General features: G+C 42.7%; 2 protein-coding genes and 1 long non-coding RNA gene across 4 annotated transcripts; 1 reads left to right on the plus strand and 2 right to left on the minus strand.

Annotated features, from left to right (window-relative positions):
• Positions 1–2,178: 2,178 nt before the first annotated feature.
• LOC134133019 (uncharacterized) lies at positions 2,179–19,580 on the minus strand (the record flags this gene model as incomplete). Its single annotated transcript, XM_062566298.1, has 11 exons — positions 2,179–2,267; positions 4,699–4,962; positions 5,132–5,153; positions 5,241–5,264; positions 7,200–7,294; positions 10,848–11,108; positions 14,001–14,178; positions 14,301–14,401; positions 14,656–14,897; positions 15,255–15,371; positions 19,291–19,580. Coding segments are annotated over 11 exons (1,683 nt in total), but the record flags the coding sequence as incomplete, so codon positions are not given.
• On the minus strand, positions 16,438–17,430 carry LOC119221788 (uncharacterized). Its single transcript, XR_009955397.1, has 5 exons — positions 17,403–17,430; positions 17,213–17,301; positions 17,010–17,060; positions 16,663–16,755; positions 16,438–16,553 (listed from the first exon to the last, which is right to left on the minus strand). It is a non-coding gene; the product is annotated as an uncharacterized LOC119221788 (long non-coding RNA).
• A 3,551-nt stretch (positions 19,581–23,131) lies between the features above and the next one.
• On the plus strand, positions 23,132–26,045 carry LOC134122993 (cytosolic sulfotransferase 3-like). 2 transcript variants are annotated; one of them, XM_062560678.1, is made up of 8 exons: positions 23,132–23,240; positions 23,551–23,683; positions 23,762–23,881; positions 23,975–24,075; positions 24,966–25,092; positions 25,194–25,291; positions 25,397–25,571; positions 25,663–26,045. In XM_062560678.1, exons 1-8 carry the CDS (start codon positions 23,220–23,222, stop codon positions 25,773–25,775), a joined length of 888 nt encoding a protein of 295 aa, XP_062416662.1. In that variant the 5' UTR covers positions 23,132–23,219; the 3' UTR covers positions 25,776–26,045. The 2 variants fall into 2 exon arrangements, with proteins under 2 accessions (XP_062416662.1, XP_062416665.1); XM_062560681.1 differs by having other exon boundaries at positions 23,161–23,240; positions 23,584–23,683.
• Positions 26,046–27,436: the final 1,391 nt, after the last annotated feature.

Here is a 27,436-nt window from a genome sequence, read left to right on the forward strand (position 1 = left end):
AGCTGAAGAAAAAGGTTCCACATTGATCATTAATTAGTGTGTGTAATAATATCTGTGACTTTGACTTATTTCAGTGAAATCATTCTGATATCAGAAGGAAAAGATCTCACCTTTTGACTTTCTGTAGAGACACAGAAACAGCAGCAGGAGAAGAATCAGTAAAACTCCAGAAACCAGAACAACAACCAACATCACGAGAAACACAGAGCTTGATGCTGCTTCTTCAGGATCTACACACAAGTACACACAACCATGAGGAGATACACAAGTACTGCCACACGTACACTCAAATACACTTACATGAACCCTTGATCACACAACATTCACCTTTCACTGATGCTCATCTTACAGTTTTATTTCTCAAAATGTATAAAACTATATTGTCTCACACTAACAAAGTTTAATTCAGTTACACCTTTTCTAACTAGGACTGTAACACATGTTACAAAAGAAATCATCTTCTACTCGTACTCACATTCCACTGACAACCAGCTCTCTGCTGAGGTCAAAGTCTTAAAACCTTGAGGTGATTTCCTTCCTCTACATTTATAAAAGCCTTCATGTGACTTATTAACTGCAGAGATAAACAGCTTCCCTCTGACAGCATTTGGGAGGAGTTTGTCATCTTTATAGAAATCCACATCATCAAGAAGTTCTTTTGTCCTCAACTCGCAGCCAAGAGACACCGAATGTCCCTCAGTCACAGGACGGACAGGACTCACCAGGATGACATCACCTCCTGTAAAGAGACCAGAGGACAGGAAGTCAAACAAGCTGATGTCCAATGAAGAGAAGACATTTATAGTTTACATTTGTTATTCACATTCATACAGCAGCTGAGCCAATAGCTGCATTTCATGGATGAAAGAGACGGCCCTTTGGTGACGTTCATGCTCACAGTTACATCTTTAATTAATGCTCAATATGTGGGGAGACAAATGTCCACTTAGTGGCACTGAGCTCCAGAATGGTCCATAAGGGACACAGTGGAGGAGCCAGGATGGAGCCAGATGACTCTACATCTCCTCCTGGTTTAAAGTCAATGGTGGACGTCTGTGGTCATGAAGAGGAAAGTCAACCACAAAGACGTGTTGGACCTTTAATGAATATAAACTCACTGTGTATAGTGATGTTGGCTGCATTGCTGTACTGTGTTTCAGACTCACACCAGTACACTCCACTACTCGCTCTAGTGCTGGTGTTGCATGTGGATCCAGTCATTGCTCCCCAGTTAGAACAAGATGACATGAAGCCAGATCCATCAGCCTTCATCACTCTCCACTCAGTAGAGGTTCCCTCACAGCTCAGTGACAGTGACTCTGTGCTGAAGTGCTGCAGTCTGTGAGGACTCACTGTGAGAGACGCTGCTGGATTCACACCTGAAGACACATCATTAGGAGACACACACAGGACAAACAATGTCAACACAAAAAGGACATTTATTCTATTGCGCAAGAATATAAAAGTGTGAACAAACTCACCTCCAGAACTGACAAACTTCACATCACTATATAGAGTGTAAATGACAGGATCTCCTCTTCCAGCTCTGCACACATATCCTGCTGTGTGTGTCTGTCCATGAAGAACGTAGGAACCCTGTTCAGTCCCAGTGGTGCTACCAGCTAGAAGCTCATAGGTGTAGTTGTAGAGGGACAGTTTGTGAACAGCTTTATACCAGAAGAACCTCCATCCTGCAGACGGAGGTCCAACACTGCAGGTCAGAGTCACTGAGTCTCCAGGACTCGTCCATGATGGAGACACTGTGAGGACAGACTGAGGGACATCTGTTGGAAAGAGGTTTCACAGAATAAAGACATGTTGTGATGAGTCCTTGGTGGATTACTTTCACTGCTGATGTCCTCCATCTTTTTCTACAATTGTGTAAAACTGGTGTGATTGTAAACTGTCTTTAAACATTAACTCATTTTAACAATTAAACACTTCAGATTCTTTGTCCTCAAATCAGTCTTCAGAGAATTAGTGATTTCATTTAAACATTAACTCATTTAATTCCTTACCGACTCGATGGCTGTACTCTGAGTAGTAAACTGGGTCTCCTCTTCCTCCTCTGCACCAGTAGACTCCTCCACCAGAGGGAGAGATGCTTCTACTCTGGAGGTTCAGAGGTTCAGAGGTTTTCTTGTCTTTGTACCAGAAGAACTTCCATCCAGATGATGATGATGATGATGATGATGACCCCACAGAGCAGGTCAGGGTCACACTTCCCTCTACAGGAGAGTCTTTGCTCAGTCGGGCCTTTGGTTTTGCTGTTTTAATGTAGAACAAAGACAAACAATGTAATTATTGTTAGTGTCAACATTCCATCCATCAATCACAGCTGACATCAGGTGAGAGAAGGTTCACTCTGGATGATTCTCAACACTTTTATCTCCCTTTTGTTCCACATTTTTACATCCTTTTTTCTCTGTAAATTGTTATAATGTGATTTTCTGTTCTGAAGTAAATAAAACTTAGTTGGCTCTGAGCCTTTAGAGGCTTTTTGAAAAGTTTCTTCATCAACATGTTCAAAAATAACCGACGTGTTTAGTGTTGTAGCTTCAGTTTCCAAAACTACTACAGAACCTGACGACATGTTGCAGAAACAGCATGCCATAAACATCATAAATAGCACATGGAGGAGGAGAGGTGACTAGCCATAGCGATAGCGGTGCTTGCGGCTCGCAGTAGGGTTGCCAACTCTCCCACCCCCAAATCAGGGACACGTTCGCGGGCTGACGGGGGGGTGCTAGCGGTCGGCGGCCGGGCTTGCACAACCTCGCATGCTCCGCTCTGGCCACCCGGCCCCCGCGCGCACACTGCTCTGATGCGACACAACTTCACAACAACCGGGAGTTTTTCGCGCGTCTTTGACTTAGCAGGCTGTGATTGGAAATCGGTACTGGAGCTGTCAAAAAGATGGACAAATCAAAATTGCCCATAATTCGGGATGTCCCGGGTAATACGGGACGGTTGGCAAACCTAGCTCGCAGGCAGCAGAGGAGAAGGTGCAGCAGGTGTCTGAGTGACAGTGAAGTCCAGGAGGGGCAGAGTGAGCAGGAGAGTGTCATTGAAACGGTAAGCAAGCAGGTAGCTCCATGAACAGGGAGGGGGTGTTAATCAGGGCGGTGCATGAGGACAGTGTGTGTGGACCTGGGCACAACCAAGATGATGACCATTTAACAGTTACCTCCATTAATGAATATTATAATAAGACAACAAACATTATCGTTGTCGGTTGTTGCGATTATAAAGTCTGAGTGTCAGGTTGTCATCTGTCAAATTGTCACTTAAAAGTTACTGCAATGGCCACTCAGTTAGCTAAAGTCAAATAACACAGCATAAGCTATTTTGCACTGTATTTGTAGCTCGCACTGTTGAGAGTTCACTTATTCAACTGCAACTTGTGATATTATATATTTTATATATTCTAATGTAAACATTTAAAACTCATTTCGTCCCTTCTTCTCTAGAAAAAAACTTAAACGATGCCATTTGATTATTTTAATTATTACTCACCAACGAGTTACACGTTAGAAGAAGTAGCTAACGTGTGTTATTTAGGGGTTAAAAACCTGCTTTGCATTTTGAAAGCTGTATATTCAACTAACTAGATATTTTATAATGTTTAATCGGAATTTTCAATATCAATATGCAATATTACGGCAAGTGAATACTCTAAATTATATATATATATTATCAGGACGTTTTGTGTGAGTGATTTGTTTGTATAGGTTTTTTATGGTAAGTGTCTCAACAATTAGAGGTAAATGTTGTTTGGTGTCATATTAAAGAGGGGTTTGTGCTCTTTAAAGGGATAGTTCACCCAAAAAAGAAAATTGTGTCATTTACTCACCTCCAAGTTGTTTCAAACCTGTATGAATTTCTTTATTCTGCTAAACAAAAATATATATTTTGAAGAATGTCGGTAATCAGACAGTTGATGGACCCCATTGACTTCCATGGTATCTTTTTTCTACTATTGAAGTCAATGGGGTCCATCAACTGTCTAAATACCGTCCATGGCACTTACAGTAGTTCTCAGCTTTTCATGGGTTTTTGGGAACGGAACAGTAGATATGCACATGTACAGGGAACGCTAGGATAGTGTACTGGTTGGTGGTTCTGTCCGACCGATTGTGGGGGGGCGGTCTGAGCAAAAATGCCAGGGCCCTTTTTTTGTCCCAGTCCAGCCCTGATGGAGGGAGATCTCCAAAAACGTTGGTTTGCAGGTCAATGAGTGAACAAAGTTGGAGGAAAATACGGGACAAATATGTCCGTGAAAAAAGTGAGATGAAAAGCAGCAGTGAAGATGCACGGAGCAAAAAAGTCTGATGAATAAATAGACAAACCAACGACTTTACACACAAAGACGTCCCTCGTCTTCAACAAAAAGTGTGACTCCACCTGCTGTTCTGGAGGTGAAATGCTTTGAAACAACTGCAAACCTTTAAGGACCATGAAATGAAACGAGTCCGTTGACACAGAAGCAAAGTGGAAGTCAGTCTCCTTGTAATAAATAATAAAAGGTTCACTAACTAATGAGTACATTTCACCTCAAGGAGGCGCAACACTCTGCTGTCCTCCATCTTTTACTTTAACGGTGTAACACATGCGTTACACTGTCTTTAAACATTTTAACCAATTAAACATCTCAATATTGTTTGTTTTTTATTAAGGGAAATAGAGGTGATGACATACCTGATGTTGTTAATGTGAAAGCATCACTCCATTCTGTTGTAGAGTCTTCATCTTTCAGTCTGCCCTTACACCTGTAGTCTCCTGGGACTGATGATGTCATCATGGAGCCTCTTGGGTTTTGAGGTGTGTAATAGTCAGGTGTTCTCCATTCATACTCCCACTCAGAGCCTCCTCCCTCCTTTATTCCACATGTGAGAGTGATCGTCTCTCCAGAGTAAATCTCAGGCCAGTCGTGTTGCAGAGTCACAACAGCTCTGTTTGTGACTGTTCATCATCATCAGGCCCCAAAGAGAAAAGATACATTTGAGTCTTAACCCTTATTCACAAATACATGTTGTAAATCATCAGTTTAGTTCTTTACCGACTGGATGGCTGTACTCTGTGTTGTAAACTGGGTCTCCTCTTCCTCCTCTGCACCAGTAGACTCCTCCACCAGAGGGAGGGATCCTTCTACTCTGGAGGTTCAGAGGTTCAGAGGTTTTCTTGTCTTTGTACCAGAAGAACTTCCATCCAGATGATGATGATGATGATGATGACCCCACAGAGCAGGTCAGGGTCACACTTCCCTCTACAGGAGAGTCTTTGCTCAGGTGGGCCTTTGGTTTTGCTGTTTAAATGTAGAAAAAAGACAAACAATGTAATTATTGTTAGTGTCAACATTCCATCCATCAATCACAGCTGACATCAGGTGAGAGAAGGTTCACTCTGGATGATTCTCAACACTTTTATCTCCCTTTTGTTCCACATTTTTACATCCTTTTTTCTCTGTAAATTGTTATAATGTCATTTTTTGTTCTGAAGTAAATAAAACTTAGTTGGCTCTGAGCCTTTAAAGGCTTTTTGAAAAGTTTCTTCATTGAGACCCACCGACCTCCGGCGAGGGGGCCGAGCAGCGGACTCTGGTGATCTGCTGGGTCACGTGAGGTAAATCCTCTACGGACACGCCCACCCACTCAGGACCATTTTTATACAAGGTGGAGATTCTGCTTGGGCCGCCGGCAAGCAATGGCACCTGAGTTCAGTTCTTAAGTTCAGAGTTCAGAGCTTTAGTTCAAATAAAGCCTCTAATTGCCACCCGGTAAAAGTAACATCCGACAGTGGACAGGCGGGGTCTCAGGGGTCCAGGAGAGGGGGGGGGGGGGCTGCGTGTTCATATAGGTGGCAACTCCGTGGCTTCTGTGGCGTCACAACAGGAATACTCGTTCTGCACTTTTCTACCAACTCAAGCCTCCAATTTAAATGAAACGTTTTTTTCTCTAAAAGCAGCTCGGAGACGAAGCCAAAACAGAAGAGAGAAAGTTGACATTCTGCAAAGCACTTTCAGTGAGTTGGTTTACGGAGCTTCAGATCTTCATGGATTAGATTAATACGAATATGAAAACAGTGATTCATTTAAACATTTTTATTAATATCACTTCAATTGTGCAAAAGGCTGATGTAAGATTTTGAAGTCAGCATTCTGTGCCTCTGTGGTGGGACACGTGAAACTAAACTAAATACACAGTCAGTTGTTTCTCTTAGTATATTTACTACATGTGTTGATTGAAAATACATTGTTGAAAATGTTAATTTGTCATTGTGAAAACATGCCCATTGTGTAAATAACGTTTTTATATGTAGTAAATATATAGTTTGATATGGTGCGCGGTACTATACTGCTCTATAACAAGAGCTAATTTATACGGACTTGCCATCTTGGCAATTACCGTGAATTACCGTAAGTATTGTAATTGTCAGTCGTCATGTCTGACATTTAAACTCAACATTTAGATTTACATTTATATTTAACATTTACATTTAACATTTACATTTAACATTTATATATAACATTTATATTAGGGCTGTCAAAAATAGCGCGTTAACGGCGTTAATTAGCTGTTTGTTGTTAATTACGTCAATTTTTTTGACGCATTTCACGCACGCGCAGTGTGACAAATGATTCAGGTCAGGAAAGTGCCTCTTCCTCTAGGGAATGCACTTCATCCTATACAACACATTACTGCCACCTGCAGGCATATGTCAGGCCCAACAAGTCGTTTGCGCCAGAGACCCCCCCCCCCCCCCGTTTCTCGAGCAGCAGAACAGAGAAGAAAAAAAGCTTTATTTTTTTATTATTTAAAAAAAAATCGAATATCAATAACATGTATTTATGTAAAAAAATAATAATGATGATAATAATTGTCACGGTTTGGCCTCGCTTCCTGTTTTAGTTTGAAGTTTCATGTCTCTTGTGGTCCTGGGTTCACTTCACTTCCTGCCTTGTCTTGTGATTGCATGATTGTCTCCACCTGTGTTCAATCACCTGCACCTCCCTTGTGTATTTAAGCCCTGTGTGCCTGTGGTCCTTTGTCGCGTCATTGTCTTACGTCATTCGTCATTGGAGCACGTCGTGTATTTGTTTAGGAATAAAGAGCACTTTGATTGGAAAAACTCTGCGCTTGGGTCCTCACTGCAACCTGCCCCAGCCCGAGTGTGACAGAATGACGCGACCTAAGGAGGACTCTGCAGAGTTTTGGAGCGTTCGGGGCCCCGACTATTTGGACGTGGGAAGTCCTTTTTGGCAGCGCGAGACGGACCTTGTTCTCGGGCCCAGAGGCTACCGAGAGATGTGCCTCGAGATACGAGACATCCTCAACCCGAGGAAAGGGAGCCCGGGGGGGGAAGGAGACCACGAACCCCCCAGTCCCGGCTCCCAGAGCCTCGCCTCCGCCCGTTCCGGCCCCCAGAGCCTCGCCTGCGCCCGTTCCGGCCCCCAGAGCCTCGCCTGCGCCCGTTCCAGCCCCCAGAGCCTCGCCTGCGCCCGTTCCGGCCCCCAGACGCCCGTCAGCGCCCGTTCCGGCCCACAGAGCCTCGCCTGCGCCCGTTCCGGCCCCCAGACGCCCGTCAGCGCCCGTCCCGGCCCCCAGAGTCGTGTCTCTGCCCGTCCCGGCCCCTCGACACCCGATCTTGACCCCCCCTTCCCACCCTCTGGGGACCGTCTAGAATCCGGTCCTTGGAGGGGGATTGGGGTCAGGGCTCAGCCCGGTGATCCCCGCCACGACGACGCCGGAGCCGCACCACTCGGCGCCCCCCGCCATGACGACGCCGGAGCCGCACCGCCCGGCGCCCCCCGCCACGAAGCCCGGTCGCCGTAGCGGCCGGCCCCCCAAGACTTTGAAGTCCGGGCGGCGTGGCATCCCGGCCGGAGGGACCCGACACTGTGCCGCCGACTCGTGGAGTCCCCTGGGCGGCCGGGGGTTGTCGGGTTCCCCGCCCTCCCTCCCTTGTCTGTTTTTCTAGGTTCCACCCTACTTTAGGACCGTCTGGAATTCGGTCCTTAAGGGGGGGGTTCTGTCACGGTTTGGCCTCGCTTCCTGTTTTAGTTTGAAGTTTCATGTCTCTTGTGGTCCTGGGTTAACTTCACTTCCTGCCTTGTCTTGTGATTGCATGATTGCCTCCATCTGTGTTCAATCACCTGCACCTCCCTTGTGTATTTAAGCCCCGTGTGCCTGTGGTCCTTTGTCACGTCATTGTCTTACGTCATTCGTCGTTGGAGCACGTTGTGTATTTGTTTAGGAATAAAGAGCACTTTGATTGGAAAAACTCTGCGCTTGAGTCCTCCCTAATAATTATGTATCTGTGTCCTGTTATTTATCTTTAGTATGCATTTTAGAAAGAAAAAATGGTTAGGATTCAGGTGTGATTAATCATGATTACCAACTTTGTGTTACTGCCAAACATTGTACTTGGAAAAGTTGTTGCATGTATTTACATGATTTTGTCTCTAAATGTTTGAAAAAGTGACGTGAATATTCTACGCTAAATGTACGAAAACTGCGCAGGATTTTAGAACGTGCAATATTTTACAAACGGCGGCCCATAAGTCCAATCTTCTTTATTGATTGAGTGAATGTACAGTAGTGATGAGTTTGTGTGGTTCCACAAGAAAGCAGAAATATCAGCGCCCTCCTAATACCCAACAGGAGAAATGAGCTCAGCAAAACCCAAGAAAATTAAGAAGATTATTTGAAAAACAAAACCACACTCAGGTCGTTAAAAAACGGATCAATCGGCATTTTTGGGGACTCCAAACAGGTTGTCACAAAAGCCACGGAGTTGCCACAGAAGCCACAGCCCCCCCCCCCCCCCCCCCCCTCCTGGACCCCAGCAATCCCCCCCCCCTGTCCACTGACCGATGTTACTTTACCCGGGGGCAATTTAGGGGATACTTTACTCTAACTAAATCAATTTCATTTCCCACTCCGACCACACACACACACATACACACACACACAAACACACACACACACACACACAGAACCTGCAGACATGAGATGGAAGTGAACAGTGTCTGGTCCAAAGCTAAAATGAGTCGCTGCTGTAAGTAAACGAGGCTTCACTTGTCTCAAATAAATAAAAAATAATAAAACAGACGTATTAGCGTCAGCTGATCTGTCGTACACACAACGGACGTTTTCTAGGAAAACTTGGCTCCGCCCACTCAGCGTGATGTTGTGACGCTCGCTCTGGACTTGCCACTGAATTACTGCCAATAGCAACTCAGTTGCCTTGTTTTGCCACTGCGTTCCACGAGGTGCCAATCAGGTGCCACTCAGTCATTCCTTGCCAAGGAGGATCTCGATGTTTCTCTTCTCTTTATTTTAAATATTTTTCTAAACTTGCGCAAAAAGCTTTGTGAGCTCACGCAGCAAACAAGGCTGTGATTGGTCCGCTAACTGCATCCTTTACAGAGTCTCACGTTTCCGGTTTCATAGCATAATTGCGCCATTATTAAAACGAAGATTTTTTACGAGAGAGTGAATCAGTTTGAAGAGTTTTTGTCGGGAGAAACGCGTGAATATGAACACTGACACAACGCGTCATTGGTGGAATATAAGGACGTGATTATGGCCTCCAGTTCATGGAGGGAGATCTTGTTCGATTGGTGAACAAAGTTGGAGAAAGATACGGGACAAATATGTCCGTGAAAGAAATGCATTGAAAAGCAGCAGTGACGATGCACGCAACAAGAAAGTCTGATAATTAAATAAACAATCAGACGATTTTACACACAAAGACGTCACTCTGTAGGTCGTCTTTAACAAAAAGCGTGACTCCACCTGGTGTTCTAAAGGTCAAATGCTTTGAAACAACTGCAAGCCTTTTAAGACCATGAAATGAAACGAGTTCGTTGACACAGAAGAAAAGTGGAAGTCAGTCTCCTTGTAATAAATAATAAAACGTTCACTAACTAATGAGTACATTTCACCTGAAGGAGGCGCCACACTCTGCTGTCCTCCATCTTTTACTTGAACGGTGAAACACATGCGTGATAGTACACTGTCTTTAAACATTTTAACCAATTAAACAACTCAATTTTGTTTGTTTTTTATTAAGGGAAATAAAGGTGATGACATACCTGATGTTGTTAATGTGAAAGCATCACTCCATTCTGTTGTAAAGGCTCCTTTTTTACGTCTGCCATAACACCTGTATTCTCCTGTGACTGATGATGTAATCATGGAGCCTCTTGGGTTTTGAGGTGTGTAATAGTCAGGTGTTCTCCATTCATACTCCCACTCAGAGCCTGCTCCATCCTTTATTCCACATGTGAGAGTGATCGTCTCTCCAGAGTAAATCTCAGGCCAGTCGTGTTGCAGAGTCACAACAGCTCTGTTTGTGACTGTTCATCATCATCAGGCCCCAAAGAGAAAAGTTACACAGAGTTTTCGTGTGAGTCTTAATCCTTATTCACAAAAACTTTATTTCACATCATCTATGAGTTTAGTTCTTTACCGACTGGATGGCTGTACTCTGTGTAGTAAACTGGGTCTCCTCTTCCTCCTCTGCACCAGTAGACTCCTCCACCAGAGGGAGAGATGCTTCCACTCTGGAGGTTCAGAGGTTCAGAGGTTTTCTTGTCTTTGTACCAGAAGAACTTCCATCCAGATGATGATGATGATGATGATGATGACCCCACAGAGCAGGTCAGGGTCACACTTCCCTCTACAGGAGAGTCTTTGCTCAGTTGGGCCTTAGGTTTTGCTGTTTTAATGTAGAACAAAGACAAACAATGTCATTATTGTGACTTTAAATATATATAAATATCAAATAATCAAACAAAGCTTTTAAATATATTGTCGATAATTCAAATAAAAGTGATGACATACCTGATGTTTTAACTAATGTGAAAGCTTTACTCCATTCTGTTGTAGAGGCTTCATCTTTCAGTCTGCCCTTACACCTGTAGTCTCCTTCGACTGATGATGTAATCATGGAGCCTCTTGGGTTTTGAGGTGTGTAATAGTCAGGTGTTCTCCATTCATACTCCCACTCAGAGCCTGCTCCATCCTTTATTCCACATGTGAGAGTGATCGTCTCTCCAGAGTAAATCTCAGGCCAGTTGGGCTTCACAACAGCTCTGTTTGTGACTGTTCATCATCATCAGGCCCCAAAGAGAAAAGATACACAGAGTTTTTGTGTGAGTCTTAATCCTTATTCACAAAAACTTTATTTCACATCAACTATCAGTTTAGTTCTTACCGACTGGATGGCTGTACTCTGAGTAGTAAACTGGGTCTCCTCTTCCTCCTCTGCACCAGTAGACTCCTCCACCAGAGGGAGAGATGCTTCCACTCTGGAGGTTCAGAAGTTCAGAGGTTTTCTCGTCTTTGTACCAGAAGAACTTCCATCCAGATGATGATGATGATGATGATGACCACACAGAGCAGGTCAGGGTCACACTTCCCTCTACAGCAGAGTCTTTGCTCAGTTGGGCCTCTGGTTTTGCTTTTTTAATGTAGAACAAAGACAAACAATTCAATTATTGTGAATAAACAATACTACAATTTGCTAAATTAAAACACCACAACAATGAAATTATTTAATCATTTCTGAATCTGTGTATATAGTTTAGATTTAGTAAACTAAAGGTAATCAGGCTCATGTTAAGAGTCACTGATTCTCCTTCATACAAGGAGGACGCAGGAGTTAAAGGTCACATCTTTGTCTGTGGAACACTTAGTTCTTTGCTTTACTGAATCAGTTTAATATAATGATCAATGATACAAGATATCAGTGATTCATGATTCAATATAATTATAATTTAACATCAATTTGTGTGCAGAAGATGTTAAAGTCAGTCTCCATGTAATAAATAATTAAAGGTTCACTAAGTAATGAGTACATTTCACCTGAAGGAGGCGCCACACTCTGCTGATATGTTTGATCTGTTTGTGTTATTATTAATGAATCATAAACTAAATTCTAGTTTTTTTTCATCATGCTATTGTTATCTTATAATCAGTCCATGTTTTATCTGTTTTATTTGAAATGATCAATATAATCTGATAATTGATCCTTTTAAACAAAGATCAGCTGACTAAACAACATCAGTGGTAAACTTCAAGGTTCCTCTTACACTAGTTAACATTTATTAATTATCACTACATTATATTACATTAGCACTTTATCAAACAGGTTTATTAAATCAACACGTCTCATTAATATAAAAGTGCTTTAATGAACTCGTTGTGATGGAAAAACTTTGATCACTTACCTGAAACACTTAGAGAGACTTTATTACTTTGTCTTATAATGTAAGGATACGTCTTCTTCTTCATAGCAAAACACTGATATTCACCACTATGTCCTGTAGTTAGATATGATAGTGTATATATATTTGCTGCTCTGTAGGGGGTCCACTGATCATTCATTCTAAATGCATAATCCCAGTCAGCATCGTTTGCTTCCCTTGAGTCACATGTGAAGGTAACTTTCTCTCCAGTAAATAAAGGGGACCAGTTTGGCTCAAAATGCAGCAAAGCATCTAGAAACAAACACAACATGCAAAGAATGAATTGTGTTTTTTTCTTGTTTTCATCATAAATGAACTAAAGAGAACAGAAACATTAAATGTAAAACAGTGATAGAAGGTGTTAAATCTTCTTGAGTGAATTCATCAGAATAAAGAAAGTTGTATAAAAACCTTGAGCGTGTCCACAGTTGAGGAGAATATTCAGTGCTAAAATAAAGTGACAAACATCATCACGCTTCATCAAACTGACACAAACTATTAACTTATGGACTTTAAAAAGTTGTATCTGTGAAAACTGTGCTTTAAAGAGAGAAAGTACTCACAGAAAAGGCCCAACACAGCAAACAAAGTGTGTCCCATCCTCACGTCCACTGTGACACTCTGACTCTGCTGTGAGAAACGCTTCGTGTCAGCAGACGGCTTCAAAGGTGTGAAACATGCGCAGAAATGTGGAAATGCAGGGACAACGTGTGAATATTAGATGAGAGCTTCTGTTTATGGTCCGTGCTTCCTTCCCTTTGAACAACCAGACGCTGTTAAACACGTCACATGTTCAATGCTTATAGGAAATAAGATTAATGGAGATATATTTAATATCCTTTCTTCATACACGGTCATAAGCTAAAGGTTTCTGTAAAGGCAGCTGCAGGAAGTCAAAGGTCTCCCCTGTAATATTAATAATCTTAATAATCTAGACTGAGAGGATTTCAAATTACAAGCCGCAAGCAGCTTGTAAATGTCGTCACTTCATGGTGAGATTGTGGTTTCGATGTCTCGTCTCCTACAGGAAGTGACTGTGCTGAAACAGGACAGAAAGAAAGAGACAGACTGAAGTGGACGTGAAGAGAGACGAAAACCTCTCACTGCTCACCTCTTACTATATATACACACATATATTTATACATATAAATATAAATAGATGTTATAGACGTGTGATGTAGTTATAGCTTTACAATGAAAGAACTTCTCGGAATTAGTCCAAAAACGTTCCTGTTCGCCTTCATACAAGATGTGTTGCTGCTGATTACGTGGTGTAACACGACCACATTCAAACCACACCTGATCGGCTTCTACAGAGATGTCTCTGTGGTGTATGAGAACATGTTAAAATAGAAATAGAAGTTAAATTCAATAAACTGCAAACACAAATCATTGTGACATTTTTATAATAAAACATTGTTGTTACAACGATGGCTACAAAGTTAAATTTGTAAATGTGTGACAAACAAGTTCCCCACTCTGATCCTCCTCATTTAATACTGCAAGTAAAACAGAGGAAACCTTCATCTTAGTAAAGAGAAGCTACAGAACGGCCTCTGGGTTCAATGTTTCTGTGTCCAAACTATCAAAGTAGTGGAAAACTTTGGCACTTTGACAAATGAAATCACCCCACAGTGCAACAACCAGACCGTGCACTGGACCCGTGCATTAGTGCACGTGATGTGAACCCTGAGCAGATGGGGAGGGACTCAGCTTCTTTACAATGTGTCTCCCGGGTCTCCTGGACATGGCCCCCGGGGACAGAACCACAGCGGGTCGAGTCCTGGACTAAAGGAGGACTTGCAGGTGCCGTTTGGGGCCCTCTGGCGTCCCCTAGTGGTCCTCTGAGGACGTTTCACATCCAGCTGCTCGGTGAGGTCCAACAAGTCCCACCTCCCCTGAAGGATCTCAAACACCACAGGACTCTGCAGAGGATGATTGCGTAACCCACAGAGGCGTGTTCTCCAGGTTCAGGTGAAGAAGCGCAATGAGAACGTGTCCAAGGACAGGACGCCTCCTCGCGTGACACCAACACTCCTTTTCACACCCTGAAGGGGGGGTCGGTGTCGGGAGCATCTGGGAGGTGAAATGCTGAGGTCACATGGCTAACCTGATGCCCAGGACATCCGGTGGGAAGGAGCCCGTTGGCTACAATGAGGACGAAAACACAGAGTGACACGCACACTGCAACCATCGTCCCTATCAAAGTGTTGCCCCCTGCTGGTACCACGAGTGAACTGAACAACCACGTTTTTTGGTAAGCTGAGATGCATTTAAATTACTTGAATAACTTGAATTAAGTAGATTTCTCTTTAATTATATTACCACATAACAATTACTTTTTAAAGTGACTGTGAGTATAAATCCTGCTCCAATAATACAAATCATCACATAAATCTTACACGTTGCCTCCCTGCTTTCAGACACGTTGCTCACGCTGACGTTGTTTTTGCCCCGACAGACGACGGACGTGTCGTCAGTGAAAATGTTGATGACGACCTTCCTGTTTGACCTCTGGGAGGTTCTGCAACCCTCTACGTCACAGACAGACCACGCCCACTCCTCCCCGATGGAGCAGTTGACCGTGATGTCGCACAGAGCGGCAGACAGGTTGGAGGGCAGTGCCGACATCCTCATGACAGGTCTGGGGACAGTTTCTGCAACAGATGCGTTAGATGCATTTCGGCTGCCTGCTGGCGCCCTCTAGTGGAGACTAGAAGCAACTACAACCCAATCAGTCTGTGAGAAGAGACTTTTTAACACGTTTTGAACGCATTAAGAACAACGGAAGCCCATTTCCGCCACTAAAAAAATAAGAGTTATAAAGTCGAAACTCTGAGATCTAAAGTCAACATTTAGATATGCGCATGCGCAGACTCCTGTTCGGTTCAAGGACTTCCCAAACTCTCGCTGCGGTTGTTTCTCTAAAGCGACCAGTGATAAATCCAACAACGTTATCTGCATTTATTGTACACTTTAATGGTGTCGGACGTGAAAGCACGTGTTGTCCTCAGCGTGTCGGTCCTGCGCAGCAGTCCAGCAGAGAGGCGACACACGTCCAGACTGAGGGAAGCGCGCATGCGCAAAGCCGCCTCTGATCCTGCAGCGTCTTTCCTCGCTGAGGAGTTGGAAACACGTGATCAATAAAGAGAGAACTCTCTTCAGCGCTTTTCAATCGTCACTAACAAGGACTTCTACGGAGTAAATACCAGAGGTGGGAACAAGTCACTATTATGCAAGTCACAAGCAAGTCTCAAGTCATTGCCCTCGGGTCCCGAGTCAAATCGAGTCAAAGACGAAGCAAGTCCCAAGTCGAGTCTAAAGTCAAAGCCAACGAGTCTCGAGTCGAGTCACAAGTCGTAACGTTTTATTTTCGAGTCAATTCAAGTCCTCTTATTATAGTGGGGACGGGGAACCCTGGGTGATGGTGCGCTGCCTCACAGACCTACACTACGAAGGGAAGGGTAATGGTGGATCGACTGTGACTGTGTTATAGTACTGTAACGCTCACCCCAATGCTGCAGCGTAAATAAGGAGGCGATGGCTGGCTTGCAACTCCGCTGCATTTATTTATATAAAACAACTCAACTTCGGTCACTGTTGGCCGTCACCACGCCGAACGAACACTTCCGCATACACGGCCCCCCAAAACTCGGGTTGTCTCGCGTAACTACAGCTGGTAACGGAGCATAACGTGAACACATGCAACATCTGCATAACTGATTAACTAATAACTTTAACTCAGCTCATTACACTACTTTAAAACGGACGTTGACATAATGTTGGCGAGGATTTCCATCGGAGTCTGAATCCGGGTTCAAAAATCCCGATTTTTGTAACCTTGAACGAGCTGTCTCGTTGATACGTTAAAATGGACTGCAGTGATTGGATGTCGTGAAGGCAGCGCGCTCTCTGCATACAGGTGGCGCACATTTATTTGACAGATGCAGATAAGCATAGCGGCGCGGTGGTGTGAAAATGTTTTCCCCTAGTTTTCATGGGAAGTAGCAAGTCTTCTCGAGTCAAAAGGCTCGAGTCCAAGTCAAGTCACGAGTCATCGGTGTTCAAGTCCAAGTCGAGTTGCAACTCTTTGTACGTTTTGTCGAGTCGAGTCTCAAGTCATCAAATTAATGACTCGAGTCTGACTCGAGTCCAAGTCACATGACTCGAGTCCACACCTCTGCAAAATACTGTCTCATATCAGGAAAGAAGTTACACAATAATTACTCAGAGACAAAGATGTGGTTTTTCATGTCGTCATCTGTTCCCCTGGTTCTGTCCATGCAGATGTTTTATTCATCTGAAAGAAGAGAGAAGGAAAAGAGATTAAAGGTTATTTAAGAGTAACATGTGTAAGTGTTGTGTTGGACCTTTGCTGACTGCTGGTAGTAATACACAAGTACACTCACATTGTACTACATGGTCCGTTGTACTTGAAGTACCTGCAGCTGTTTATCTCGTCACATTTGAGTAATCGCTCTCCTCTGGTTCATCATTCGTCCCTGTTAGAAGGATCAGATGAATGCATGAAGAGACACTTTATTCTCCTTTATTAAAGCTCTGCTGACCTACAAAAGCATCTCAACTACTGCAGGTTGTTCCCTCATAGAAGTGTTCACATCAGCCATCAATGTCTTTAAGCTCAAACACAGAGTCTGTGACGTCATCCATACACTTTGTCTTTAATTTAAAGACACTTGATCATGTGATTCTAGTATTTAACAGCTGTGTGATGAACACACAGGATGTACTGCACCTTGTTTACGTTCTTCAGAGCCTCTGAGTGTTTCATAGAGACAAGAATCACCTGCAGAACAGTGAGGATGAAGACGAGGTCATTCAATCATTTGAACCACTTTGTATGAATCATATAATCTTCTCAAACAGGTAACTAGCTATAGAAATGTTACCATTAAAGTAAACAACATTTAATTAAAATAAATCAGGATCAAAGCTGACCATGAAGAAGAGAAGCGTAATGTCCGTCTTCAGTTTCACCCTGGTTGATCATGTGGTCTGTAGCTGGGCTCTGATTGGTCCTCTGAGACCTTGTGGGTCCAAAACATGAAGTAAACACAGAGGATTGAATGAGGAACATGTAAAGTCCTGCTGCCATGTTCAGAGTGAGAGAAGAGAGGCTTGTACCAACCTGCTGAGGCTTGAAGCTGAAGAAAAAGGTTCCACATTGATCATTAATTAGTGTGTGTAATAATATCTGGGACTTTGACTTATTTCAGTGAAATCAGTCTGATATCAGAAGGAAAAGATCTCACCTTTTGACTTTCTGTAGTGACACAGAAACAGCAGCAGGAGAAGAATCAGTGAAACTCCAGAAACCAGAACAACAACCAACATCACGAGAAACACAGAGCTTGATGCTGCTTCTTCAGGATCTACACACAAGTACACACAACCATGAGGAGATACACAAGTACTACCACACGTACACTCAAATACACTTACATGAACCCTTGATTTCTTTTACAGTGAAATATATAAAACTATAATGTCTCACACAAACAAATAGTTTAAATCAGTTACACCTTTTCTAACTCAGACTGTAACACGTGTTACAAAAGAAATCATCTTCTACTCGTACTCACATTCCACTGACAACCAGCTCTCTGCTGAGGTCAAATTCTCCAAACCTTGAGGTGATTTCCTTCCTCTACATTTATAAAAGCCTTCATGTGACTTATTAACTGCAGAGATAAACAGCTCCCCTCTGACAGCATTTGGGAGGAGTTTGTCATCTTTATAGAAATCCACATCATCAAGAAGTTCTTTTGTCTTCAACTCGCAGCCAAGAGAGACCGAATGTCCCTCAGTCACAGGACGGACAGGACTCACCAGGATGACATCACCACCTGTAAAGAGACCAGAGGACGGAAAGTCAAACAAGCTGATGTCCAATGAAGAGAAGACATTTATAGTTTACATTTGTTATTCACATTCATACACTGTAAAAAAAAAAATCGTAAAAAGTTCAAATGACTGGCAGCAGCGGCTGCCAAACAAAGACTGTAAGATTAAGGTCAAATAACTTTATTAAGTGCGAACAACCATACATTTACAGGAATTTTCCAATACAATTTTACGGAGAAACATATTTTATTTTAGGGATTTTCTCTGTATTATTATGATCAATAAAGTTTAAAAAAGGGATATCATTAAAGGTTTTGCAGTGAAACAATATTATTTCACAGATTTGTCCCGTAGATGCCAGCCAGTAACAGACAACCATTCGCACACCTACAGGCAGTTTAGACCGACCAATTAACTCCTTGTGGTGGAGTTGTACCCAGCTTGTTTTTACTGTGAGGCAACAGTTCTAACCACCACACATCTATTTTTACAGTGTAGTTTACATTTGTTATTCACATTCATACATCAGCTGAGCCAATAGCTGCATTTCATGGATGAAAGAGACGGCCCTTTGGTGACGTTCATGCTCAGTTACATCTTTAATTAATGCTCAATATGTGGAGAGACAAATGTCCACTTAGTGGCACTGAGCTACAGAATGGTCCAAAAGGGACAAAGTGGAGGAGCCAGGATGGAGCCAGATGACTCTACATGTCCTCCTGGTTTAAAGTCAATGGTGGACGTCTGTGGTCATGAAGAGGAAAGTCAACCACAAAGACGTGTTGGACCTTTGATGAATATAAACTCACTGTGTATAGTGATGTTGGCTGCATTGCTGTACTGTGTTTCAGACTCACACCAGTACACTCCACTACTCGCTCTAGTGCTGGTGTTGCATGTGGATCCAGTCATTTCTCCCCAGTAAGAACAGGATGACATGAAGCCAGATCCATCAGCCTTCATCACTCTCCACTCAGTAGAGTTTCCCTCACAGCTCAGTGACAGTGACTCTGTGCTGAAGTGCTGCAGTCTGTGAGGACTCACTGTGAGAGACGCTGCTGGATTCACACCTGAAGACACATCATTAGGAGACACACACAGGACCAACAATGTCAACACAAAAAGGACATTTATTAAAGTTTATAAAAGTGTGAACAAACTCACCTCCAGACCAGACAAACTTCACATCACTATATAGAGTGTAAATGACAGGATCTCCTCTTCCAGCTCTGCACACATATCCTGCTGTGTGTGTCTGTCCATGAAGAACGTAGGAACCCTGTTCAGTCCCAGTGGTGCTACCAGCTAGAAGATCATAGGTGTAGTTGTAGGGGGACAGTTTGTGAACAGCCTTAAACCAGAAGAACCTCCATCCTGCAGACGGAGGTCCAACACTGCAGGTCAGAGTCACTGAGTCTCCAGGACTCGTCCATGATGGAGACACTGTGAGGACAGGCTGAGGGACATCTGTTGGAAAGAGGTTTCACAGAATAAAGACGTGTTGTGATGAGTCCTTGGTGGATTACTTTCACTGATGATGTCCTCCATCTTTTTCTTCAACTGTGTAAAACTGGTGTGATGGTAAACATTATAACCAATTAAACAATTCAACATTTCTGTTTTAGAATCTTTGGCCTCAAATCAGAGACATTTCAGAGAAAACGGCAATTTCATTTAAACATTAACTCATTCATTTAGTTAATTTAGTTCTTTGCCAACTGGAAGGCTGTAATCTGTGTTTGGTCCGTCAGAATCTCTTTCGGGATTCCGACCCGGGAGATGACCTGGGGTCTGATAACCTGAAGGGTTTTTTAACGGTCAGGGAGAGTTAGTGGGGGGAAGTGGGGTTGGAGAGTCAAGCTGCAGGCTGGGCTCCCGGCGAAGAACCAGACCGCCGGAGATACTCATCCGAGGGAATACGGACATGACGTTGCCAGCAGGGCCGGCGCTAGCCATTTGGGTGCCCTAAGCACAAATGCTTGGTGGTGCCCCCCCCAACCAACCAACCAACCAACCACCACCAAAGGAATAACAACCATTCAGAATGTCTTAGTTAGGTTCTCTTTATTCCCCAAATAACTTCTAAACATACATAATTTACATAAACAAACATGAAAAGAAATAAATTATATAAAAGATAAAATTATAAATTATATATACCAAATACCACCACAATTACTAAAAACACAGATTTGGAACTGAACATTGTAAACGCAGAAAGTATTCAAGTATATAACCGTGTAAGTAATAATGTGCACATTTCTTCAGTAAATAATATACATAAGTACAAATAATAATAAAGTGCAAACTGCACAGTAGAATTTACTTTACCATCTCTATAAAAGAGACCATTCTGCTATCCGATAGAACTATATTACAAACATTTTCACTACCATCAGTTGTCAAAGGCCCTACAGAGGCACACGCCTGCATTTCCTAGCTGCAAAATCAGCTCTCAGGTCATATGACAGTTTCTGAGCCACGTCCCCATTGATGCTGATGACAGCCAGACCACTTAAACGTTCCTGCCCCATTGATGAGCGCAGGTACGTTTTGATTAGTTTGAGCTTTGAAAAGCTTCGCTCAGCAGAGGTAACTGTGACAGGGAGAGTCAGTGCAATACGAAGAGCAATCCATAGATTGGGATATGCCTCTTGAAGCCGATTGTTATGCAAAAACGTAAACGATAACATGAAAAACAAATGATAACGGTAACGGTAACAGAAACTTTGGGCGGCCCGCGGACGAGTACCGACTACGGCCCACGGCGGTCCGTGCGGACATTATGAGGCGAGTACATGTGGGCAGCCGGCCAACCGGTGACCGCTAGCAACGGTCCTCACGAGACAAAGTTCGGGGACCCCTGATTTAAAACATTGTCTTAGCTGAGAGCGACGCGCGAGCATCATCCCGCTGTCTCTTTCTTCCGCCCCCGACTCTTGATGCCTTTTCGAAGCCGTTTCAAAGCTGTCTGTCACATTTGAGATTTGAGGCATAATCGAACAAACCACTGGGGGAGGGGGGGCCGCACAGGAGGTTCCCCTTTTTCTAGACTAATTTGGTCTAGGCCTATTACTTTTGTATTGCTTTTGCATATTAACATGCTTTAGACATATTTTATTTGTTATTTGTACTAGTAGCCTACTGTGATGATTTTTCACGTCCCAGATTTTTTGGTGCCCCCCCAGGCACTTGGTGCCCTACGCGCAGCGCGTGATGTGCGTGTGCGGAGCGCCGGCGCTGGTTGCCAGGAATCTAGTTGGACTGGCCCCAGGCGGCCGCTCGGATTACAGTGAGACCCAAAAGGATGTTTTTCCTACCGGAGGAGTTTGGAGTTTGGACCACTATTTTGTTAATTCCCCAGAACTGTAATAAAATCCTTGTTTATAGTTAACCTGGTGTCCAGAAGGTCTGTTACATGGTGTTCCTGTGATAAACACATCTGTTTAAAGAGGTTAAATCAATTCAGGATGAGAACAGGATCCAAGTAACTCGTGTTGTAAAGTCTTTTAGTTAAAAAAAGTCCTGGATGTAATGAATACATGTGAGTGTGGAACAATGGGGTTAAACAAGTACATGTGGTTATAGAACTTTTCATAGTGTTTTAATATTATTTTATTATTTATTATTATATAAATAAAATGTCAGGCGGTCCAACCACATATTTATGAAATGTATTTATTTTCATCATACATTTCTGTAAATAATACTTTGGAGAGTCTCGCTAAAATGACTATTTTGTGGTTACAATAAATGCGTTCTCTTCACTGGGTCATTATTTAGATTTTATGTTTATTACAGAGATACAAATCAATGCATTCAATACAACATTTCTTCACAGCGTATTTAGTGACCAATTCTTTTAACTTGACTTTAAAATCATTACATTCACAAGCATTAACTTTTCATTTTTTACCAGGTTGCTCCGCTTAACATCGATCAGTGCTGCCTGACAATATCAGTAATCAGGAAAAAACTCTAGTTAGGTGTAAGAAAACCAAGCATTGTTTGTTAAAAAAAGAAGAAAATGTAATCAAATCCCAAAAAAACATACCCAAAACATTTCATGAATGTATTTTGTTACTTGTTGGGGGAGAATGTGTTGAGTTGCATATTGTGAGTCTCTCAGGAACTTGGTGTGTGACCTTTCGTGAGAAACTTGTGACCTGACTTAGTTCACGATGGCGTCCTGTCTTAGCAGATGGAACCCATTGATGGAACCCATTGATCGATCCTTATCATGTTCCGTTATGGGGCTTTGTGCTGAAACAACACAGGTCCCTCTTCAAAGTGTATAAAACTCTTGCTCTCCCCTTTTCTCTTGGTCAGATCTTCCTGCTCCTCTGAGGGAGAAGGAACAATCTTTCCCTTTTCAGCTGAATTGAGTCATTTGACTTTGTCTGTACTTATGGCTTGTATTGATGATTTCTGTATTCTTTATGATTTCTCTATATTCTAGTTAGTAATAAATATTTAATCACAAAGCGAGTTGAAGATACTTTTGATTTCTCACAAGGCTTCAATCCACAAATTTCCACCACTCTATTTATTCTCATTTGATAATGGGGTGTTTTTTCTATCTTGAAAAACATATTATGACTTAACAATCTCTAACCAAGGTCCACCTTCTTGCTTTTTAAAATTTTTTGGTTGCCCGCTCACAAAAAAGGGTCTTCAGCCCAGAACTATACTTCTCATTTCAATAAACAATATTTAATTGTTAAGAAATGTTTTTACTGTGTAAATTAACCATGGAGGCAGAAATGTATTTATTTCTTTTACATAAACATTCAACTTATACAGACATTTGATATTAATGATTGAGCAGAACATTTTGCTTTGTGATGAATATACTTGTCAGGGATCTCTGATGGAACATTTTAACATTGTCTTCATAAATCACTTCAAACAGGTCTCTGGTCTGTTTGTCCTGCAGTTTCGTGTTAATAACTGACTGAAGGTTACGCATGCAATGATTTATTGGCCTCCGATTACACAGGTCCAGGTGTTACGCAACAAGGACAGAAAAGGAGTAAAAGCGTGTTTGCTTCTCTGGTAAACAGCTGTGAGCAGGAGAAGAGGAAGGTCTACAGCCGCCAGCATGTCTTCTGCTCCGGGCAAGGTCAGTGTCTCTATTGATGAAAGATTGAAACAGTGAAATAGTCAAAGAAGCAAGAAAGAGAAAAGGGGATTCAGTTATACATGACAATACATCCTCAAATAACAAAACATAGTCAGTTTGTACACTATAGAGTTTAGAAGGCTTCTACCGGTTCAAATTCATCACATTTCATGTCTTCTTACGTTTCAACTTGTATTCTTAGATTTAATGCACAATGTGAACACATGTGGCAGCATACAGACACAAAGCAGATCCCTACAAGCTTCCTGTGAAACCTGAACCTTGCATTCATTGCTTGTTTTTTCTTCAGTTACTGCCTCGACCTGAAATCTTTGATTTCCAGGGAGTCTCGATGACTCACTTCTTCACAGACAACTGGGAGAACGTTCAGAGCTTCCAGGCCAAGCCGGATGATATTCTCGTTGCAACATACCCCAAAGCAGGTAGCCCGCGAGGCCCTTGACATACGATGCTTTGCAGATAATACGATGTGCTTATAGAGGTGTCTCTCTGTCCTTTAGGAAACACCTGGGTCTCCTACATCCTTGACCTCCTATATTTTGGTCAAACAGAGCGCCAGACTGTCCCGATATTTGAAAGAGTGCCTTTACTGGAGCTCACAAGCCCAGGTTTTGGTTCAGGTATTCAAAGCTCCTCACTGCAGCTGTGTCGAACTGTTGAAGAACCGTCCCGGTTCAATGCTTTGCTCTCTCCACCGTCCTCTTTTCCTGCAGGAAAAGACGCAGTGGACAAGCTCCCCACCTCTCCTCGAGTCATTAAAACTCACCTTCCTGTGCAGTTTGTGCCAAAGTCCTTTTGGGAGCAAAACTGCAGGGTCAGTAGTGTGTGTTGTTGATTTGCATTACGTCGATTTACATGAAAGATGCTGAAACAGACCAAGTAGTAGTATGAGGATATTATGCATACATATATATATATAGCGGGAGAGATAAGTTTGAACACGCCACCATGTTTGGAGGAGAAATGGCACTGCACATCACCCTAAAAACACCATACCAACAGTGAAGTTTGGAGGTGGGGCTGCTTTTCAGCAAATGGTACTGGCAAACTTCACATAATTGAAGGAAGGATGAACGGGCAAATTTACAGATTCTTGACAGAAATCTGCTGCCATCCACCATGATGATGAAGATAAAACGAGGATGGATATTTCAGCAAGACAATGATCCCAAACACGCATCCAAGGAAACTCAACTGGTTTCAAAGAGAGAACATACAGCTGCTAGAATGGCCCAGCCAATCACCTGACTTAAATCCTATTGAAAATCTATGGAAAGAACTGAAGATCAAGATTCATAGAAGAGGCCCACGGAACCTTCAAGATTTGAAGATTGTTTCTGTGGAAGAAGAAAATTACGTATACGCGTATACTTTTAAAATACTTTTTCCCTGTGTCATTTCACGTTATTACACATAACCTCATTTCTGAACTTCTTTGTTTTGGTTCCTGTGTATATATTACTTGGGTTGTTACCAACATCTGGGTAAAACTTCATGTCAATAGCTCTTTTGGAAACATATTTACTGAGAACAATGGTGACGTGTTCAATACTTATTTCAATGGATGAGACATATTTTATATATCAATGAATAAAGGTCAAAGCCAAAGTGCCATTTGATTCATGAAATCAAGACCCATCAGCTGGAGACACCGAGGGGGGGGGGGAAATCGTCTGATCATTTAAATGTCTTCTTCTCTTGCAGATCATCTACGTGGCCCGCAACGCCAAAGACAACGTGGTGTCATATTTCCACTTTGATCGCATGAACAGGATGCAGCCGGAGCCCGGAGGCTGGAGCAGCTACGTCCACCGATTCATGGAGGGGAAATGTGAGTGTGAAGCACGACCAAACGACCTGTGAGCGGCACAGATTCCCCCTTCTTTAAACGGCTCCTGAGGTGCTTTGGTGTTTGGTTCCCGGGGCCCTCAGTGATGTTCGGGTCCTGGTACGACCACGTGAACGGCTGGTGGAAGAAGAAGCAGACTTACCCCAAGCTCCATTACGTTTTCTACGAGGATCTGGTGGAGGTGATGTAGTGACTTCTTCCCGCTGAGGCCTGCTAGTCCCACCGAGCTGGTGATAATGCAACAACAACAACAACAACAAAAACAACATCATCATCGTGTTTCCAGGATACCGGGCGGGAAATAGAGAAGCTCTGCTGCTTCCTGGGTTTGTCCCGTTCGGACGAGGAGAAGAAGAGAATTACCGATAGATCGCAATTTGATAACATGAAAAAGGACGACATGGTCAACTACTCCAGCATAGCTGTGATGGATTTCAAAATCTCCCCTTTCATGAGAAAAGGTAACTAAAAATGAATAAATGTGTGTGACATGAAGAAAATAAACGCCTCACTTTGAGCTAAAACCCCGAGTGATTTTCCGTGGTTTTGCAGGGAAAGTCGGTGACTGGAAGAACCACTTCTCTGAGGCCCAGAGTCTCCAGTTCGATGAAGACTACAGGAAGAAGATGACAGACGTCACTCTTCAGTTCCGCTGCGACATCTGATGCAGGACGGCCGAGGGGCAGATGTGGAGACGACTCCTGAAGTGTGTCTCTACATGCTACTTACATCCGAATGAAGGACGAGAGCCACGTGTTGTGACCTCATAGACTCGTACACATCCCCCAGGTGGAGTCAGAAGATGACAACAAAGCGGTGGAAAGTTCTCCAATCCAAAAATGATAATTGTTGTGAATGAAAGCATGGTTGAGAAATTCATTCTATTGTTAATTTTTTAGCATCCTGTAAGGATGTAAATCTGCGTCATCGCATTGTGCAAGAACTTGATGAATAAATTTCTAGCATTGAAAATTGTGGCGAGCTTGGTCAGATGAGTGAGACAGGGGACTTGGGTTTCTGCCACTGTTTTTCCTGTGTTTCATACACCCAAAGACCTTAGGATGTGGACATCTTATGAGGGCGTTGAACACAGAACTTCAACCACAGCCACACTAAGTTGGGTCATGGTGCCCACACTCTTACACGTTAAACTAACACTAACACTTGAGCACAACATAACAGAACCTAGAAAAACACGCATGAATAGGATAGGGATTTAAATGCATCCAAAGATTGTCCCATAATGCAATGCGCCAACCAGCGCAGCCTAACGCAATCTGCCACTCCGATCGCTACAATATTTATGCATTGAAATTATGTAACTGAATGTTTTACAACGTTAAAATACTGCAAAAATCCAACCGCAAATTATTCAACGTTTTATTATCCAACCACGAAAATTTAAATTGAATTCAGTTCAGTTTAATTATTTGCGGTTGAATATATATACTTTGTATAATAATAAGTTGCTCAAATTTCAACCGATTTTTTAACGGTTTGGTTCGTTAAAGACGTCAGTTATACGGTTTTAATTATGATTCTTAATAAATATGCAGTGTAATAAATGTATCTTTGTGTAGGATGGGGATTTCAACATGCAGCATTTCTTGATGTATATTTGTTAAGGGAAATCTTGTTCCCATTTTTCAGTGACGGTGTTACGTGCCTGCTGGTTTTTGGGTCTGCTACGCGTGCGTGTTTGTTTTCCCCCGGCGGGCAGGTGTTGTCTGCCTCCGTCACTTGAGGCGTCACACATTTGCAAACATATTGTGGTGAAAATGTTCAAAATGCATCCCATATCCATTGCAGCGATTACGATTGTTTAAGTGAGCACTACGTCACTGCCACGTATGAAGAAATACATAAAAGAACATTTATTAAAAGTTCGCCACAACATGGATTCGAACCCGGTCGAGCAAAATAAGACCATGTTGTAGGGCTGCAGCGCCACACCATCAGTCAACGAAGCTTGTAGGATAGTCTTCTAACGTGTATACTTGTTTTCAAGTTGTGTACAGTCAGCGGCAAGAAAACGTTCCGGCTAAGTTTGAAGATTACATGTTCTTATATGTATATCTTCGCACGTGGCCAAAATGATAATTAATTCTGGTTTATCACACTTCCATTTGGACGGTTAGGCCCAAGAGGTCAAAGGTCTCCGATGATAAATAATGTTGGTCAAATGCTCTGGTTTAAGGGAAAATGACGTTATGTAGATAGACATTTTGTCTGGAATACTTTACATCTACAATGTTTACATTTATTTTCGCTAGATAAGAACAACATAAATTTGAATTAAATTCTACAATGTTTCATGTGACCCTCA

This window comes from Pungitius pungitius, chromosome 1 (assembly GCF_949316345.1).
Source record: "Pungitius pungitius chromosome 1, fPunPun2.1, whole genome shotgun sequence".
Classification (NCBI taxonomy): Eukaryota; Metazoa; Chordata; class Actinopteri; order Perciformes; family Gasterosteidae; genus Pungitius; species Pungitius pungitius.